Genomic DNA, 18,397 nt, shown 5'->3' with positions numbered 1-18,397 from the left:
GGAACTTTCTAGGAAAACTATAGCACACATTTGCTGACCTTGTTTCATACTCTTTCCTTTCCCCCAAATGTCTTGCACCATGCGTTTTAAGGATTATGGCATGTCTGATATATGATGAACCCTCAATTAGAGGAGAACGATCAAAAGAAATTATTGCGTACCTGTTCATTACTAGTTATATTTTTTGCCTTTGAAGATGACTCTAGAAAGCTATTCACTGTCTTGCACTTACCATATCTTTCATTATGCTGAAAATGGAAATGTGCTCTCACAGCACAAACACAGGGTATCTGCAGCAGCTTTCATTGGTCCAAAGGTGACTTTAAAATCATAATATGTAATCCAAGCTATTCAGCTGAATGCAAAAACATTCTGCATGCCAAGCAAACAGTGCTCTGGTTTCTCCATGCCCAAAAATTGGGATTGGGGAAGAGAGAAAGAAACTCAACTTAAATAATTTAAAAGTTTGAGCCAAACTGTGTGGTGATCAATGGAATGATACATATGGCAGTCATATGTTTTTACTGGGTTCCAGTTTCTCGTTCACATTCATGAGTTACTCAGTACTACTGATGAAAGCATGTGTGCACTATCTGTATATAACCAGCACCAGCTCCTGGAAAATTGGGCGGTTGTTCAGGTTTGTTCATAGCTGAAGGGTATTTGACACAGCTATACCTCACGCCCTGCAACCTGTTCACTATTCTCTTCCTACTGCTCACTGACACCTCCAAAAGGGGAAAAATGGAAGTACTGTAGAGCAATCACTATGGGATGTCCGTGCATAAGTCTGGAATCTTGGAAACAACACTCCTCTCTTCCTTAGCACCAAAGCTGAAGAACAGTTGGATGAAGATGATACTTTGAAAACTCTAGTGGCAAACCTGTAGCTGTTGAGATGATGTTGAACTCTAGCTCCCATGAACCCCAGGCAGCATGGTCAATGGTCAGGGATAATGGAGTTACAGCCCAACAACCTCAGGAGGTTGATGTTTCCCCAACCCCCTTCTTTGAAAATAAGTCTGATTTCATTGTTAACAGTTTTCATCTGAAAGCACCGAAACATTTATTTGCCAAGCAGATAAATTAGCCATGTCTACATATCTCAAACAAAGTTAACCCTTTTTTAAAAAACTGCATTTTGTTTTCTTTTTGCCACTTTTTCAGTTTTCTGCTTAAAAGCTGTTCTAAACATGTTGCCTAGGATATGGGGAGCTCTAGGTAAGTCACATGCAATTTCAGGTTTAAACAAGCTGCGCTGCATAATTGATTTTTTAGATTCTGGATATTGCTGCACTGCAGTCTTTCTGTGTTTTCATTGTAGTGGCAAAAGTGTTTTTAGCTAACATGCTCGCCATGTGGAAATCAGTGACTTAATAGGAATAACATTACAGCAAAACTTCAGAGTATGCTGGAAAGCTTGCAAACATTAATAACAAAAATATGTTTGTAAATCAAATACACCAAGGTCTTATTTTTGGACTGCTGCTTAGGATTTAGCTTTAAAGCAGACATTTGTTCCTGAAAGAGAGAGCTTTGCAATTTATGTTTCTAATTTGAAGAAGTTCCATAGTTCACCACATACATTATTTTTGAAAGGGCAGTGAGGGAAAGCAAATGCTATGTTAAATCAAACACAGATGAAGTATGTATTACCTTCAGCACTCTACCTTATACTACGTGTGCTTGCCCATACTTTGAAATCATCACCAGAGGCCATCATCTGCATCTTTGCCAACATCTGAGGTTTGGCGTGTAGCTGTTGCAGAGAGAATATTTTCAGTGGTGGCACCCGAGCTTTGAATTCTCTCATTGGCATCCACCCTAATGTCTTCCTGGTGTCAGACAAATATATTTTTATTCTCACAGGCATTTAAACACAGTTGGATCTGTATTACTTGCATGATCTTTATGCTACTTTAAAATATTTTTTTATTTTATTGGACTACTTTTAATGATAACTTCAGCATTTCAGTATGCTGTTCTGATAATGCATTTGAAGGCTGAGATAAAAATCTAAATAAATACTGCGAAATATATTGCATGCATATAGGGTAACTTCTCAATGTTTCCTGGAAATTATGATGATTTAGTATTTGTCTTTTTGATGCATTGAGTCCTGAATCACTTAGGACAGCCCTCCTAGAACAATAAGGTTGCACTGCAAAATCACACACTTGTTATATTCAATAGAATCACCAAGGGTGCTCTGCTGTCTGTGCCAGCACAGCAGCCCCCGCTTATTGGAGTGCTCACTTGCAAGCAGAGACTTCTCGCTTTGGTTGAGAACTTTGTGGCTGACTGGTCCCACTCCACTATTTAAAAACAATGCAGGAGCAAATATCCTTCTTAAAGTGTGATGCCCAGAACTGGGCACAGTATTCCAGGTGTGGTGAATCTGGTTAAGGCAGAATAGAGTAGGACTATTACTTCCCTTGATCAAAACACTATTCTTCTGTTACAGCTGGTTCTTCCTGCCTAAGTGCAGGAAATTTATGGAAATTTATTTTGTTCGTTTGGCCCCAGTTCTGCAATCTGTTAATCCTGATTCTATCTTCTGTGGTATTGGCTACCCCTGCCAGTTTGGTGTCATCTGCAAATTTGGTGATCTTAAAGTCTGAACAGCCCAGATCTTTTGCCCAAGGGTGGGAACCAACACAGCCTTCACCTCCAGATGTTTTGGACTTGCTGGCTGGGCCTGATGTGAGTTGTAGTCCAAAAGATCTGGAGGGAGCCAGGTTGGCCAAGGCTCCTCTGATACATTTGCTGCTGCTGCAACAGCAGCAGCAGAGCAGCATCGCTGTCACTCAAATGAATGGGGAAGCACAGCTTGCAAAGAATTCTATCCACATGCCAGAGTCCCTGCACATGTACCAGAACTGCTGAATCAACATTATATTTCATGTTTTCTCTCTGGAAAGATAGAATGTGTGTGTGTGATGGGGGAGCCAAGCCTTAAACTGGATTAAAACTGATGAAGCTACAGTGGCTTCATCCCTCATAATTTGTCCTTACTCAAAGAAAATAAAACCTGTATGATGGCCAAGGGAAAATGCTTTTCAAGATACGTACCTGGCTCTGTTCCTAATTATACTGAGCTGATTTTGTTATCTAAGCTACTGCAGGTCACAAATGCATTGTGATGCATTTTTTGGCCAGTGGCAATTAACAAATTAAAAGACACTGAAGCCTTGTTAGAATGTCTACTCTCCCGTTTCCCCTTCTTCAATGGATTCCACAATTAATTGTCTTTTTTGACTAGCTTCTTCTAACTTCATGTGCCACTCCATTATTTATAGAGGAGCTGTAGCAGATGTCCACAGTTTTCCATGCCATTAACCCCAGGGTGAGCTGCAAGCACACAAAGGGTGATTCTTCTCTAGATGCCCCTACCCAGAGTTAGGGGGAAATTATCCCTCACAAGTAGAGTTTGATGAGTTCCCTTGGCTCCTGTTCATAAGACTGGCTCCAGTTATTGCCAGGATCATCTCCACCCACCTACACACTAACAGATAATGTTCCAGTGAAACAACAAAAATTGCAAGCCAATGTGTATAGTGTCCTCCTGAGTACAAAGGAGATTCCAAATGTGTGAACTGAGACTTTTTCTTTCTAAATGTATGAATGAACTTGAGCAATTCTGTTCCGAAGGCGATTCTTAAATACATGTGTAGCAAACACACACTTAATGCATTGCTATTCTGAAAAAAAATATATTAAAAAGTGATAGCAGTCACAATTAAAAATTACAGGCCAGATTCAACTAAACAGTTGCACTAGTGGAAGCCAGCACAACTAGCACACTAGTTTGAGGGGTCTTTCCCTCTTCTCCTCCCCTCCCATACATCCCCCACCCAAATCAGTTCTGGGAGATTGTGAGGACTGCTGGGGGAGGGGAAGAGATTGTTCTATCTAGCAAGACGAAAAGCTTGCACTGATGGAACTATTGTAATAGTATGATGTTGAATTCCACCCCATGCCTAAAATATCATTTATCATTAATAAATTAAGGGCTACTGTTTTACAATGTGAAAATGACTGTGTGGCAGGAAAGAGAGACACCTTGACCATGAGACCTAAAGCACACATGGAGGTGCCAAGCATTGCTCCCCCTTTCACAATAATGGCAAAACAGTTCTGTTTCTGCATGAAACATAAGCGTCAATGCCGAACAGTTCATGACATTGCAATAAATGGAGGAATCTGTATGTGCATGCACTAGTTGTTTCATATGTTCATTGGAACACCTGCATGCAGGTTTACTGCCCAAATGTAGCAGTCTTATTCTTTGCATACTAGGCTATGGAATAGCAGCAGGCAAAGCAGGAGGCTATGTAGCAGAGCTGAAATGTTGTCTCCCAGAGATCTGGGTTACTGAATTTCATCAAGGGATTGGGGAGGGGGCGTCACTGTCAGAAATGGAAATAGTAACACACCAGACAGGGGCCCCAATTTCCCTTACTGGCACAATGAATGGAATCTATGACAGTGTCTGGGATAGTTGTTTCCCATGTGTCAGGGCAAATTTGAGGCATCTGTAATGTACATCTGATCTATGTAATCTGCACTGTAAACATCTGGAAATCACTACTGGTGCAATGCTACCACCACCCTTCAATGCTAACATTCAGAAGAGGAGCCTGCTATACTTACTACACAAATGTGTGGGGCTGGGCATTCTGAAAACTTGACTATGACCATTGCAATGATGGGTGTGTTTTTGTGTGCCACCATCTCCCCGCCCCGGTTATTACATTGTGCATGCTTGTTTCTTCATTTGCTCTGTCTTTTAACATGCACATCTCCATGTCTTCCCACCTCACCCTCTAGCAAAATCTATCCAGGAATTAACAGGTGAGCAATTGGGATATTGGGAATGAGAGATGATGCATGGCAAATGGTGTAAGCCAGTGGTTTTCAACCAGTGTGCCATGGCACCCTGGGGTGCCTTGAATGATAGTTCAGGGTGCTGCAGGCAACACTTTCTTTCCCTCCCTCCCTCCTCTCTGCCTCCCAAAGTCTTGCACACCTGTTTGTTGCAACAGCCTTGGCTAAAAGCTCCTTAGGTGAATGGTGTCTCTGGGTCTGGCCAGGAATGCTTCTCAGGCCCCAGTGGGGCAGTGTGAGGAGGCACCTCTTTTGGGGGCAGGATGGGGGCAGCTCAGAGACCAGCGGCGGCAGTTATAGCTGTCCAGAGAACTCCCAAGAAGAGAGGAAACTGAGGAACACTCCCCAAGGGAGAGTGTTTGAAAAGGGATGAAGGGTTGCTGGCTCTGCAGGCAAGGGGTGACATATGCGGGCTCCTGAACCCCACAGGGGTGCCGCAGAAAGAATGTAGCTGGTCAAAAAAGGACCCAAAAGATTGAAAATCTCTGGTGTAAGCAACACATATCCAAAATGTGCAGAGCAGAAAAGGAAATACTGTAGTGCCAATACAGCCTAAGAGAAAACAAAGGGAGGCAGAGTTGCTACTGTAATATAGATTGAGCAATATATTAGAGATTTCTTCCTTTCTTCCTTCCCCTTCTTATTTGGCTGCATATAAACACATTCCCCTTGTCCACTAAGAATACTGGAAACTAGTTTTTTAAAGGGTGTACTGTAGTTTTAAAGGGGAATTGTGCTGTAAAGGGCAAACTACAGTTCCCAGGATTATTGGTGCGTGTGTGTTTTAAATATATGGTGTGTATGCAACCTTCTTCTGGTATGTCTGTTCTTTCTGAAGCCTGCTCAGCTCCCACCCTCTCACCACTACTCCAAAACAATCAAGGTCAAAGAAGAGTAGAAACACTTACTAAAGCAGTTATCCTAGCCAGGAAAGCAAAACATCAAAGGCTCAGTACATTCATAAACAGTCATTTACATGAATTACAGAGGCACTGACCAAAATACTGTATGATCAGCATCATGCTTAAATAGTTTACAAAGCCTTTGTATGCTCTCCAGTTTCAAATTAGGAGGGAGTAGTGTGTTTCAACACTTATTTTCTCTAAGCTTAGTTATGCTTGCTTTCTGGATGGTAAATGTTAATGACTGCAACTGGAATCCGCAAATATTAAAACAGGATACTTGAGTAACAAATCTACTTTTCTTGCAGTGATCTTACCATCTTGGCAAGTTTATACATAATCTAAGGTCCAAACATAGCTGTTGATTGAGGCCACATTCCATAGCAGATAAAAGGAACTACAATGCCTTTCAGATATAAGTGTTTCATCGTCTAAAGAAACATCCAGCTTTTGTACACAGCATCACTTCTTAAGGAATGTTCTTCATATCTTGTATTTATTTGATTCTGCATTTTTTAGGCTTGTTGCTGGTTTTCCAGTCAACCACTTCTAAGGGGACATCACTGTGATTTAGGTAGTGTACACACTATAGCTTTTAAACCACAATTGAATCCTATTCTTTGCCTCCAAGAGTTCTGGGTACTGTAGTTTGTTAAGGATTTCTGGGATTTGTAACTCTGTGAGGGGTAAACTACACTGCCCAGAATTGTTTGATCCTTCAAATGTGCTTTGAAAGTATGGCATGTATGCAGGTTTAGTTAAAGAAGTTCCAGACTGAGGCATTTCTGGGTAAAGCAGAACCGAATCAGTATATCTAGCATGCGTAAGTCCATCACACAGATATTGTGTCAGCTCCTGTAATGATATCTGCTTGTTCAATTGATGGAACTAACACATGCACTACAAACAGTCCGAGACTGTAGCACAGTCTCCCTTCAAACTGGTTATCTGTGCAGATGGGGACCATTCCTCCCACATAAAACTTGTTTAACAACAGCTGTTAAAAGCCCTGGGGGTCAGGGACATTGGCAGTGTGGAAGTATGCTGGAGGGTCCTGCTCCCCTTGTTCATTTAAGGAGACCTCAGGATCAATTTTTGAGAAGGACTAAATTCTGACACTAACTTAAGAGTAAGTCCCATAGGATTCAGTGGGGCTTCCTTCTGCCTAAACAAACATAGGATCAGGCTGCACTTTATCAAGTTTCCCAGTTCAATTTATTGCTTAGGTAACTGGGATGAAGATGACATACAGCCATATCCTGTGCAAGTTTACATAGGAGCAAACTGTAAATCATCTTACGTCCAAACATTCTGTCATAACTGGGTTGTGGATCGGCCTGCTAACACTGTGTAAACCTTTTTTTTTTTAACTTATTCACCTTTAAGTCATTCTTTCTGGAATGTAGACTGACAACATAAATGAATCAATATGCTTAAGAATGTAAACAGGCTTATTAAAAATAATGTCCATGTCCATTTTTCTTTTAAGCAGACATAGTTTATTCTGTGAACCGCCGTTAGACCTCCAGGTATATGGCGGTATTTAAATTCAATAAATAATAATAAATAAATGCACAATTCAGCAAGGCCTGCATTACTGTTCTCAATTTCCTAAAAATCACATCTCGACAATTGCAAATATTGTCAACAAACACTTCATCCGGAAATATTTTAGATCTCTGCTCTCACGATCCTTACTAATACATCTAATTATTCTTAAACAATATTATTCTTTTTACACCAGTTCTGACACATTGTAATGGGAGTAGGAGTCCCCTTCTCAGATGCCAGAATATCAAAGGTTCTCCAACATTTTTTATGGTGTTGTTTCTATGACACCCCTAGTGCCCTGTCATATCTAATGTGTTTTGAAATGAGTTTTTTGTGTATTGTGTAATGCCCAGTAAAAACTATAATGAGTGCACCTGCCTGCAGCATCCTCGGAAATTTGGAACGCGTGAATTAAAATGCAATATAATTACTTCTGATTATGTACCCGTGGAATAGAATTGTATACATATAGGCTGATGCCCCCCTTTCCTTATCTTTTGTTTTGCCATTTTTGTGGGGAGCTGTTGGTATTTGTGGTATTTGTTTCCTTTCTTTATGAATAAAAAACCATACACACGCTGTAAGCACACAAAATGACCAAGGAATCTCTGTTAAAAATGACACAGTCAGCAGCCCCAAATCAAAGGAGATGAAGGCAGCAGCATGCACATTGAAAACAGTATTTAAACGTCTATCTCCTCTGTTGACTTGCAGCCTTGCACCTCTTCTGGTAAGGATGTACAGGTCATCTCCACTTCATCTGCTTTTCAGTATCAACAGTCAACTCCAACTCAGCACTTCTGGGCTGTCGATTTGGCAACGTTGCTTGAAACTTAAAATGGTACTGTCCCGGGGAGACTGCACCATGCAATCCTAGATCTCCTCTACAAAGAAAGAAGCAACACAGCCTATGCTGAAATTGCTCAGACTAAGAGTGTGTAGCTAGAGTCATGGCCAAGGGGTGGAGATGACTGCCCCACTTTGACCTCTGATCCAAGGGGTAGCCAACATGGTGAGGGCACAAATGCTGTTGGACTACAGCTCCCATCTGCCAGAGCTAGTAGGGCCAATGGTCAGGGATTATGGGAATCATAGTTCAGTAGCATCTGGAGGGCACCACACAGGCTACCCCTCTTATCCCATGACTAGAAAACTTATTCGAGGATCTTTTGTGAGAGACTGTCTTTGTCAAATGTTCCATATATTTGGCGTCTACTAGATAACCTCATGGCTTCTCCCAAATAGTCCTGGGAATTGTACTTCTATAAGGGGGGTAAACTATGGCCCCGGGGGGTTTTTTGAGGAAGCCATGCGCTTTAAACTTACACTGTGAATGTTGACTACAACATGTGTGAGACTGCAGAGCATGTTTACTGGCAGGAAGCTTAACTTATCCTATGTGGTTTGTGCATGCGTGACGGTCTGGTGCCTTTGTTCTTATTTTAAACTGACATTAAAAATTGAACCTATGTTTTTCACATCGTTTTATAAACGGGGGGAAACACGTCAACATTTTTTTTTAAAAAGCCATTTGTGCTGTATTTTCGAATGAAGACCCAATCGAAGCTGAAGCGACATTAGCTACTTCTGTGGTGATTCTTCAACCTTCAAGATACATGTGCCTCGATTATTCCTCCATTTATTTATTTTAATTCACGAGAACCGAGACTCCCCACCCTCATGGGACGGAAGGAACGAGCCTATATCAGCAGCGAAGAGCTGACAGTGGCTAGGCTTTTCCCTCGCTTTTAAGTCCATCCTCTCAGAGCGCTTGGGCCAAGAAAGTTTACACCTCCGCCCTGCGCCAAACCACCACTTTTCGCCTCCCTCGGAGCCCGCTGTGGAAGAGTCAACCCCGTGTCGTGGTGACGGGAGAGCGGCTGAGAGTTCAGGGATTTTGCAGGACAGCCTGGAAGTCAGGGGAGGCTGCGGTTCCCAGTGTGAGGGAACAACCCTTCTTCAGAGCTTCTCTCCTCCTCCTCATTCGACCTTCGCCTGAGGGTTTATTATTGCAGACTCTTCCCTTGCCTCAATTTACAGCCCAACTCGTGAAAGAGGCGGGGAAAACTGAAGGTGGGGGGAGAGCTGCGGGGGGAGAACTGTGGAGCCAGCAGCTTTCTGTCGTTTCCCAAAGCGAGCAGAGATTGGAAAGGAGGGGCAGAGGCTGGTCGTGTGAGTTCAGGCCGGTGGGGAGAGTTGCAAAGTTTACTATTCTGAGAGACCAGAGGGGGAAAGGCTGGTGCTCCAAGCAGCTAGTCCAGAGAGCTCCATCCACCCGCTGATCAGAAGCTCCAGGGAGCTGCCCGGCATGAGAGTCTCATAAAGGAGTTCTGTGCAACAAGGAACAAACTTCTCCAGCGTCTGAAAGTTTCCTATGTGGCTGCCCTGCCTGCCAACATGAAAGGTAAGCAAGGGAACAAGGCGTATGGCTCTTCCAGAGAGTGTTGGGGAAGGAGCTGGGCTGTGGGAGCAGGAGTCTGTCAGCAAATGAACATGTGGTGCTTATTGTAGGAGCAAATATTTTTGCAAGCGTGTGCGTGTGTTAAACTGGAGCTGCATCAGGTCCGTGCTCTAGTCCATTAATGATGAAAGCTGCCATTTGTTCCTCGAGAAAAGTCTGAGCTCAGCTACTTGCTAGTTGTTTACAGGTCCCCCTTTTGGATTTTTTTTGGATTGGAAAAATCTGTCCAGGAGAATGAAGTACTCACCCACACAACAATTTCTGCTTTCCCCAGCACATTTTTCTTGACCACCTATCTTTTTTTCGTTCCCCCCTTTTCCCCTCCCCCTGCAGTTTTTCAGAGAGCGCAGTGGGGGGTTGCCAGCGTTTCATGATGTTCTTAGTATTGCTTCTAGACATCTGGCAATGATTAGGTTCTAGCAGAGGCTTAACTGGCTTGTGAAATATACTTGGCATTCCCCCCTCCCCTTTCAAGACTGGAAAATATTTAGTTTGTAGGTTGCATGTGCTGAAAATCTGAAGTTTAAAGACTCGCCTTCACTTACAAATCACACTTTGGCATGCATGGATTGATTATGTTCTATAGCTTGTGACCACTAAGTGTCACTTAAATCATTTATGCTGCAGTCCTCTACCCACGTACCTGGAAACATATCCAATTGGTCTCTCAGTAGCACTTACTTCTGAGTAGATGTGTATAAGAATGCACTCGACAATGAAAATGAAAAGTGAGGACCTCTGAATAAGTTCTGGACTTTGCGCTTCAGAGAATAAGGCATCAAAGAATGATGTTTAGGAATGTTTAGGAAGTAGTTGTGAAGCATAGTTTTTCTTTAGCCACAGAAATAAATCTAAGTAGGCAACAGAAATATATACTGTATAAGGAATCTGTGGCTGAGTATCAGCCTGTTGCTTAGCTTGTGCTGTTTAATTCTAGACGCCAAGAGGGCAGTAAACGTTGTGATAGTTCTTTCCAGAGGCCAATAAGAATCCTGAGGTTGTTGACTTAGCTTGCCAGAGAGGCAGTCTATAGGAGAAAGTATTTTCTTTCACTGAGCCCACACACATGTGAAAACAACTTTTGAATGTCATCTTGTGGGGAGTAAAGTACAGAACATTGGAGATGGTTAGCAATTCAAATGGTCTGTAGAGCCACCCGTACTGTTATTTCTGATAACGCATGGCACTACAGTGGTACCTCAGGTTACAGACGCTTCAGGTTACAGATGCTTCATGTTACAGATTCCGCTAACCCAAAATAGCCTCGGGTTAAGAACTTGGCTTCAGGATGAGAACAGAAATCATGCGGCAGCGGAAGGTCCCATTAGCTAAAGTGGCACCTCAGGTTAAGAACAGTTTCAGGTTAAGAACGGACCTCCGGAATGAATTAAGTTCTAAACCCAAGGTGCCACTGTACTAGGATGGATGTAGTGGCGATAACAACTGAGAGGCAATGTACTTTTGCGCAATACCTTATGATGTTGTTGTCATACTGTGCAAGGAATTAAGTCCATTGTGGGAATGAGAGCGGACTGTAACCCCAGCTTTATTCTAAATGTTACAAAGTGCACTGGTCCCAACAGAAGTTTTTCATTGATTCATGCATTTGGGTATAATTTAGGTCACATGGGGATTTTAGTGTGTTAACTGCATTGTACACAAAACATCTCTTTCCCTTGACTGGTACTGTGTCCACATGACATGCTGCATATATGATAAGCTACCACATGATGGAGATTTGAGGTAGCCGCAGCTATCTTAGGAAAAATGTTGCTTTAATGTTCTCATATGCATGATTTCTGCCTTCTTGCTGTGACACCTATAGCCTGAGTTTATGCATGTTTGCCAGGAAGTAAGCTCCACTGAATTCAATATTACCTACTTTGAAGAAAATGTGCATTGGATAGCAATTCTAGTGAGATTTTTCATCTGGAAAAAGTGGAAAACGTATCTGAAATATTGATGCTTTTAATGGAGATTCTATTCATGTTGGAGGGTTGCATGTTCTCAGTCTTCTTGGTAGGTCATAATGACTCTCTTTCTGTAAGAAATTGCACAATCACTTTGTGGAGTGTTTTTCCAGAAACTTATAAGAAGGCCAGTAAAATGAAATCTTTAAATTACAGAGTTAATGAGAAACATCCTTCAATGAAAATGGCAAATGAACTGGTAATGCAAGAGTTATGAAAATCATAAGCAGTGCCAAAGCACCTTCCCTCTCTCCTGTTGCATCTTTAACACATACAATTGATTTTCCACATTTTTTTGTTTAAATCTCCTCCTTCATAAAAACTTCTGAGCTTTTATGTTTAGAATAATCACGTGTTCTATTCATGAGTAACAGCAGAGTTGACCTGCTGCTGCAGTAAACATCCAACATCCCTAGAGAGCTGAAGATTATCTAAATAATTACATCACGAGTGATTTGCACAAAAATACATTGGGCTGGATCCAATCTTCGTCAGAGTAGACCTATCAAAAGCAATAGGATTTAACTTAGTCATGACTGACAACTGTAAGCAATTTTCACATTGTGTGCCAAAATAATTTGGATTAACAGGTGAAGCACTAGATAGGCCACAATACAGGATGGTTGGGCCATATCCGCAAGTTGGGTTAGTTAGAACAATTGAAACATTATTTATGAAATGCATATAACTTTTGTTTTATTTATATTGGGCTGTGTCCAACCAAGCCATACTCAATAGATTTAAATGAGATATGACATTTAAAGCACATGGCTTCCCTCATGGGAGTTCTAGTTTATCCATCACCAAGCTATAATTCCCAACACCTGTAAGTACTGGTAACTACAGTTCCCATGATTCTTTGTGGGAAGCCATGTGCTGCATGGTGAAGAAGCCAGACTCATCTCTGGGAATGCCATAACTTAGGGGCTGCCACGGAGAATACCCACACTCAGACCACCAACAGCCCAAACTTTTGTGAAAGTAGAACTGCCAAGATCTTCTGATCTCTGCTGATCTTCAGAACTGTTAGGGTCTGTAAGGAAGAAGGCAGTCTTTAATATACAGCATGTAGCAAAAGCAATATGACCTGAGTGCTTAGCTTCCAGAAGTGTTCTAGCTGCCACATTCTGTACCATTTCCAGTTTCAGATCCATTTTTCAAGGGCAGCATCTGGAAGTTCTCTGTTCTGTAGAGATTTGCCACATTAACTTTTAAAACAAGAACTGAAAAAGACCATCACGTAGTTGGGCAAGAAGATACAGTCTCCCTCTAGTCACCATTAAAAGTATTCTAGTTTTGGATTACATAGCATGCCTCCTACACAAGCAGCTCAATTTCCTTGCCAAATTCCAACTTGACTGAATTTAAAGAAGGAAAAGGTCAGAAGATTTTCTCTCTCTTATGAGTGAAAAATCATTCTCCTTGAATTACTAAGTATTCGTTACAATTCTGCCTTGCATTAAGGACATGGTTTATCCATGCTTTGATTACAATTCATAATATTGCAAATTTGCAAATTCTTATCTGTTAAAGATCAAGAATTATTATGGAAATTATCCAGAAACCTGAATTGCATTGTACCTACCCCAATGACTTACAAATGGAACATTTTGGCAGGTAATATAGTAGCATATTGTAGTTAATAACGCAATCTTAAACATGCTAGTACGGGATCATAAAACAAGATAGCAACAAAACAAGTATTCATGTTTCTTGGCGGGAGGATTGGAAAAGAAAATATAGTTGTGAGTAATGGGAATGGATTTACCCATTGAAGCCCATCATTGGTGTATCTCATATTTTCATTCATAAGGGATGACCCTGCATTGTATATCTCTTTATGTATGTGAAACTTCCCCATGAAGTGAATGGGAAGAATCCCCACCTGCTGTCGCAACATCTTTGTATGCTCATTAGAGCACACACATAGATTGCTGGAATTAAACTAGACTAGACGTTTTGGTACTGATTGGCTCTGCAACCCTGAAGCAAGGCAGCATATATTGCACCTAAACATATCCAACAAGTAGCTGCCCAACCCTTCCTTCAGAACCTCCAGGGTGGTTATTTCACTCTGGAAGCTAACAACATTTGGATGGGGGTGGCTATGCCCCCTAGAAAACTGATGGGAAGTAGACACCTTCAATATACATTGTTATATTGCATCTTCCCTTATGTTCAACCTGTATACATGTGCAAATGAAACTACATATTACAAAAATGCTACTAATGACCTCATTCCAAGGAAACATAATCCAGGTATTCTGGAGTTCTCACTGCTCTGAGAATTCTAACAATACAGTATATACCAATTCTCAAATCAATAGCAACAAAAGTGACACAGTTAGGATGAAGAGAATGACTTAGGAGGTGCCCTGTGTCAGGGGTGGATATTGGTCTTTCAAACTTCAGCAGTGCCCTGTGCAAGGCCATAATTTGGCGCACACACACACACCTCTCGCCCTCCATTCTGCTCAGTTCAGTACGACCATCATAGTTGTGATGCCCTCTAGTTGTGCAGTGCCCTCATGGCTCAGTGCCCAATGCAGCAGAACCAGTCATGCTGTCCTAAATCCACCTCTGTCTGTTTGAGCAGAAAGGCGCTTGCATGTGCATAAGGCAAGCGTCCTGAATTCTGTTGTAGCTCATTGGACTAGGGCACAGTGGGTTTCAGTGGGGAGGAGGAACCAGAAAAACCCTGTTGTGTGAGCTGAGTTTATCTTGTGCTTAATCTATCAGTAGCTGCAGCTCAATGTTTCAAAATTCTTGCATCAAGCTATCTAGATTTTCAGGATACTTTAACTTTTCTGCATTAAATTGTTTTGAGTTTTCAAAACATGGGTGCATGAAAAGGACAAAATGTTTATGAGAACTCAACATGGTAAAAACCAGGATGCAGTTCAAGAAGAAGTGAAATCTGTGTGCAAAAATATCCAGCTCTTTAAAGTGAAGCAAGCAATATGGAATGGCTATGTGAATGCATTAGAAGGGCAGGATATTGATCTTTTGAGTAAATAAATAAATGGAACTGGCTGAAATTAAAACAGGCGGAGATTGGAATCTGTTTTTTAGGACTGAGGGATCAGAACACAAAAATACTTTCCCCTATGCACTGCAAACACATCTAGTAAACACCCAGGATAGATTTACTGCATATTTTTAAAAGTCATTATTATAGCATTAAGTATCAAGTGCAGTCTCTTATCAGTAATATGCTGTAAATCTAGGTTTTTAGTGTCTCCCTGTTAGCTGTTCAAATGTTAACAGAAAATTGACCTAGCCAATTCAAATTCTTCATTAGTAACCAAAATAGGAACTTGCTGAGATTTGGTAGAGAAATGAGTTTTGTTTCAAAATCATTTTTTACTGTAAAAGCGTCATGCTTAGTTTCAAAACTCACTCTTGTATACATGTGGTCAAATCCCAATATAGCAGTGAGTGGTGGTTGCAGTTAGATTATTAATAGTCACATTTGCGCTTAATGATTCTCACATTCTGAATACTCTTCACCAAAAACATGTTTGGATTACTATTTGTATTTAACACGACATGTGCAGCAGCTCCCTCTCACATGCGCCAAGAATGACATCAATAAAACTTCAGTAAGGCTGTAACAGTCCCACTGAAATCATACTGAGATTCAAGGAACTCATGGGCCTGACAGACTGCCAGAGAAGGCTGAAAAGCTATATGGGTAAGAAAAGTTTGGCTTCAGCCTCAGATTTTCTTGGTCACACATGGCCCATGACAAATGTACTGTTTAAAAATATAACACCGAAGCACAAATCACACCATTTTACAGATTTGTGTGGTGCTGCAGTACTTGCAAATCTCTGTGTGCGTATTTAAAGTGGAAATAAAACTAACCAACTTCCCTCAACACATCCTTTCTGAATGCCCACTTCCATAAAGTGTTGAGCCATAATAATAATAATAATAATAATAATAATAATAATAATAATAATTATTAATAATAATAATAATAATTTATTATTTATACCCCGCCCATCTGGCTGGGCCTCCCCAGCCACTCTGGGCGGCTTCCATAAAAACCAAAAATACAGTAAAATATCACACGTTAAAAACTTCCCTGAACAGGGCTGCCTTAAGATGTCTTCTGAATGTCAGGTAGTTGTTTATCGCTTTGACATCTGCTGGAAGGGCGTTCCACAGGGCGGGCGCCACTACCGAGAAGGCCCTCTGCCTGGTTCCCTGTAGCTTTGCTTCTCGCAATGAGGGAACCGCCAGAAGGCCCTCGGCGCTGGACCTCAGCGTCCGGGCAGAATGATGGGGGTGGAGACGCTCCTTCAGGTATACTGGACCGAGGCCGTTTAGGGCTTTAAAGGTCAGCACCAACACTTTGAATTGTGCTCGGAAACGTACTAGGAGCCAATGTAGGTCTTTCAAGACAGGTGTTATATGGTCTCGGCGGCCGCCCCCAGTCACCAGTCTAGCTGCCGCATTCTGGATTAGTTGTAGTTTCCGAGTCACCTTCAAAGGTAGCCCCACGTAGAGTGCATTGCAGTAGTCCAAGTGGGAGATAACCAGAGCTGTGTCCCCAGCCCCAAATAAATAATTATATTTAGAGTTTACTCTTGTTAAATTTTGAAGACTGGTAGTTCATAAAAAGAAAATCTGAAAGATACCTAATAATTCCACTTAGATATGCTAGGAGGGTTGGATTAAGGAATTTGGAAGTCCCATGCTTGGTCATGTTTCAAGATCTCATTCACCAAGTAGGATGCCAACCATATATATGCCAAGGAGAGATAGGCAGATCATTATATTTCCTGTTTGTGCCAGTCTCTCAAATGTTCATTCATAAGTCTGTTCTTTCTGACAAAAATGGAAACAGAAGGTGCTCGCTTATTTGGCCCATGACTGGAACAGAAATCAATCCAGTGATTTGGAACCTCCAAAGATTGTGGGAAGCAGCACTTCCTCTGCGGAGGAGGGAAGCCCCGCCTCTAGTGGGGAAGAGCTGCAGGGCTCAAAGGATGCAAGAAAGAGCCAAGACACCGTGCATGAGCAAAGCAGGGAGGAGGGAGGTCCCCCTTTACCCAAGTCCTCCCTGCACAGTAGGTTTTCGCGCAGAGAGGGGAGGCGTCGGATGGGGGTCAAGAGACTACTCTGCTGGGAAAGTTTAAGGACCGCCCACTCTCAGATTCTGCTAGTGACTGAGCAAGACATGGAATTGAGGCATTCTGCATTGTAAATATTTTGCACCAATAATAAAGCCTTTGAAAAAACCAGTGGAGATCTTGCCTGTTCGCTCTCGAGCAACCACACCGATAGGCATAACAGGTCCCCCCCATTTAAATTATGCTTTCTTTGCATTGATTGAATTGAGTGGAATTAATTATGTCATTAATTATGTTAAATTCATAACTTACATAAATTATGTAAAATGACATTAAATAGCAGACATTAAGATGAATAAATGGTATTTGGTAGAAACTGAATTGTGGTAGAAGGGAAACAGCACTAATTATGATGAAGGAAGATGGGAATGGAAGTTGCTGCCTTCTTAAATGGCTATCTGCTCCATGCCATTTCCACATCTATCTGCATTTTAAAAAACTTGTTTTTCATTCATTTCCTCTCAAAGATTCATCTTTACATGTGTTATAAATGGGTTGTATACATGGTTGTATACATTTCAACCCCAAATATATGTTTTATAGGAATTTTGGTAAAGGGAAAATTTGTTCCAAACCATGTGTTAGTCTGGGAAGTGTGAATCAGATCAGTTTATGTAAAATGTGGACTGAATGAAATCTTGGAGCATCCCAAATGCTGAGTACTGCCCTTAATTTGTAACATGAGGGGTCCTAGGGTTCCAGCCAGCCTGCTTAGAAATCTTCTCTTTCTCCCAGAGGTGTGAGAGCTGCTTATAGTTATTCAGTAGTTAGGTAAATGTGGCACATGCCTATAGTTAACTCACTTCATGGCTGAGTTTGAGCAATCATTTCATGGGGATTTTAAACAGTTCTGTAAACTCAATGTGTATTTGTATTTATTAAATGTGTTGCATGTGTACATGGTTTTCTCCTTCTCCAAATTAACATTTTAACATCACAACAATCCTGTGAGCAGTGCCAGATTAAACCCTGTGGAGACCCTCAAGGCAGTCGCAATCTTAGGCTCCCTCTCAAAAATTATCTCCTAATACGTTTTTGTAATTTTATTTCAAGATCAAATCAATATTATTTTGATCCATTGTCGCAGGGCCCCCAAAAGGCCTGAGGCCCATAGGCTGGTGCCTACTCTGCCTCTTTGGTAAGTCACTGCCTGTGAGGTAGGTTAGATTGAAAGAACAGGAATGCCCCATAGTCACTCTATAAGCCACATGTCTGAATGGAGATTAGAATCCAGAGTTCCCTAGTCCTCTAAGCATTACAGTACTCTGGTCTCTGGGGTACTGAACAAATGTCATACTCAAGTGGCATTCGCCGAGTGTAGACAATTCACTGGAGTTTCCTTTGTGATCTATTCTATGCCAAAGAATTCATGCCAAGGATTAATAAACCAAAGGTCCAGGGCTAAATTCCAGCGCCGGGATTCCAGTGCTTCATAAAAGAAGGTGTACCTGACTTCCAGGTCTGGGAATCTAGGAACTCAAGCCT

General features: G+C 41.6%; 1 protein-coding gene across 3 annotated transcripts in view; it reads left to right on the top strand.

Annotated features, from left to right (window-relative positions):
* Positions 1-9,441: 9,441 nt before the first annotated feature.
* The window catches only part of COLEC12 (collectin subfamily member 12), a 75,132-nt gene continuing 66,176 nt past the window's right edge, over positions 9,442-18,397 (top strand). For 2 of the 3 annotated variants that reach the window (XR_008331494.1, XM_053396421.1), the window contains exon 1: positions 9,442-9,744. Coding sequence is in view for 2 of the 3 variants with exons in the window: in XM_053396421.1 (XP_053252396.1) it covers positions 9,738-9,744 (7 nt within the window). In the remaining variant the exon portion in view is untranslated. The remainder of the gene's footprint in view (positions 9,745-18,397) is intronic. The other variant, XM_053396420.1, reaches the window with a different exon arrangement.

The sequence above is a fragment of the Podarcis raffonei genome, chromosome 7 (assembly GCF_027172205.1).
Source record: "Podarcis raffonei isolate rPodRaf1 chromosome 7, rPodRaf1.pri, whole genome shotgun sequence".
Classification (NCBI taxonomy): Eukaryota; Metazoa; Chordata; class Lepidosauria; order Squamata; family Lacertidae; genus Podarcis; species Podarcis raffonei.
This window is presented reverse-complemented; position numbering and strand designations above follow the sequence as displayed.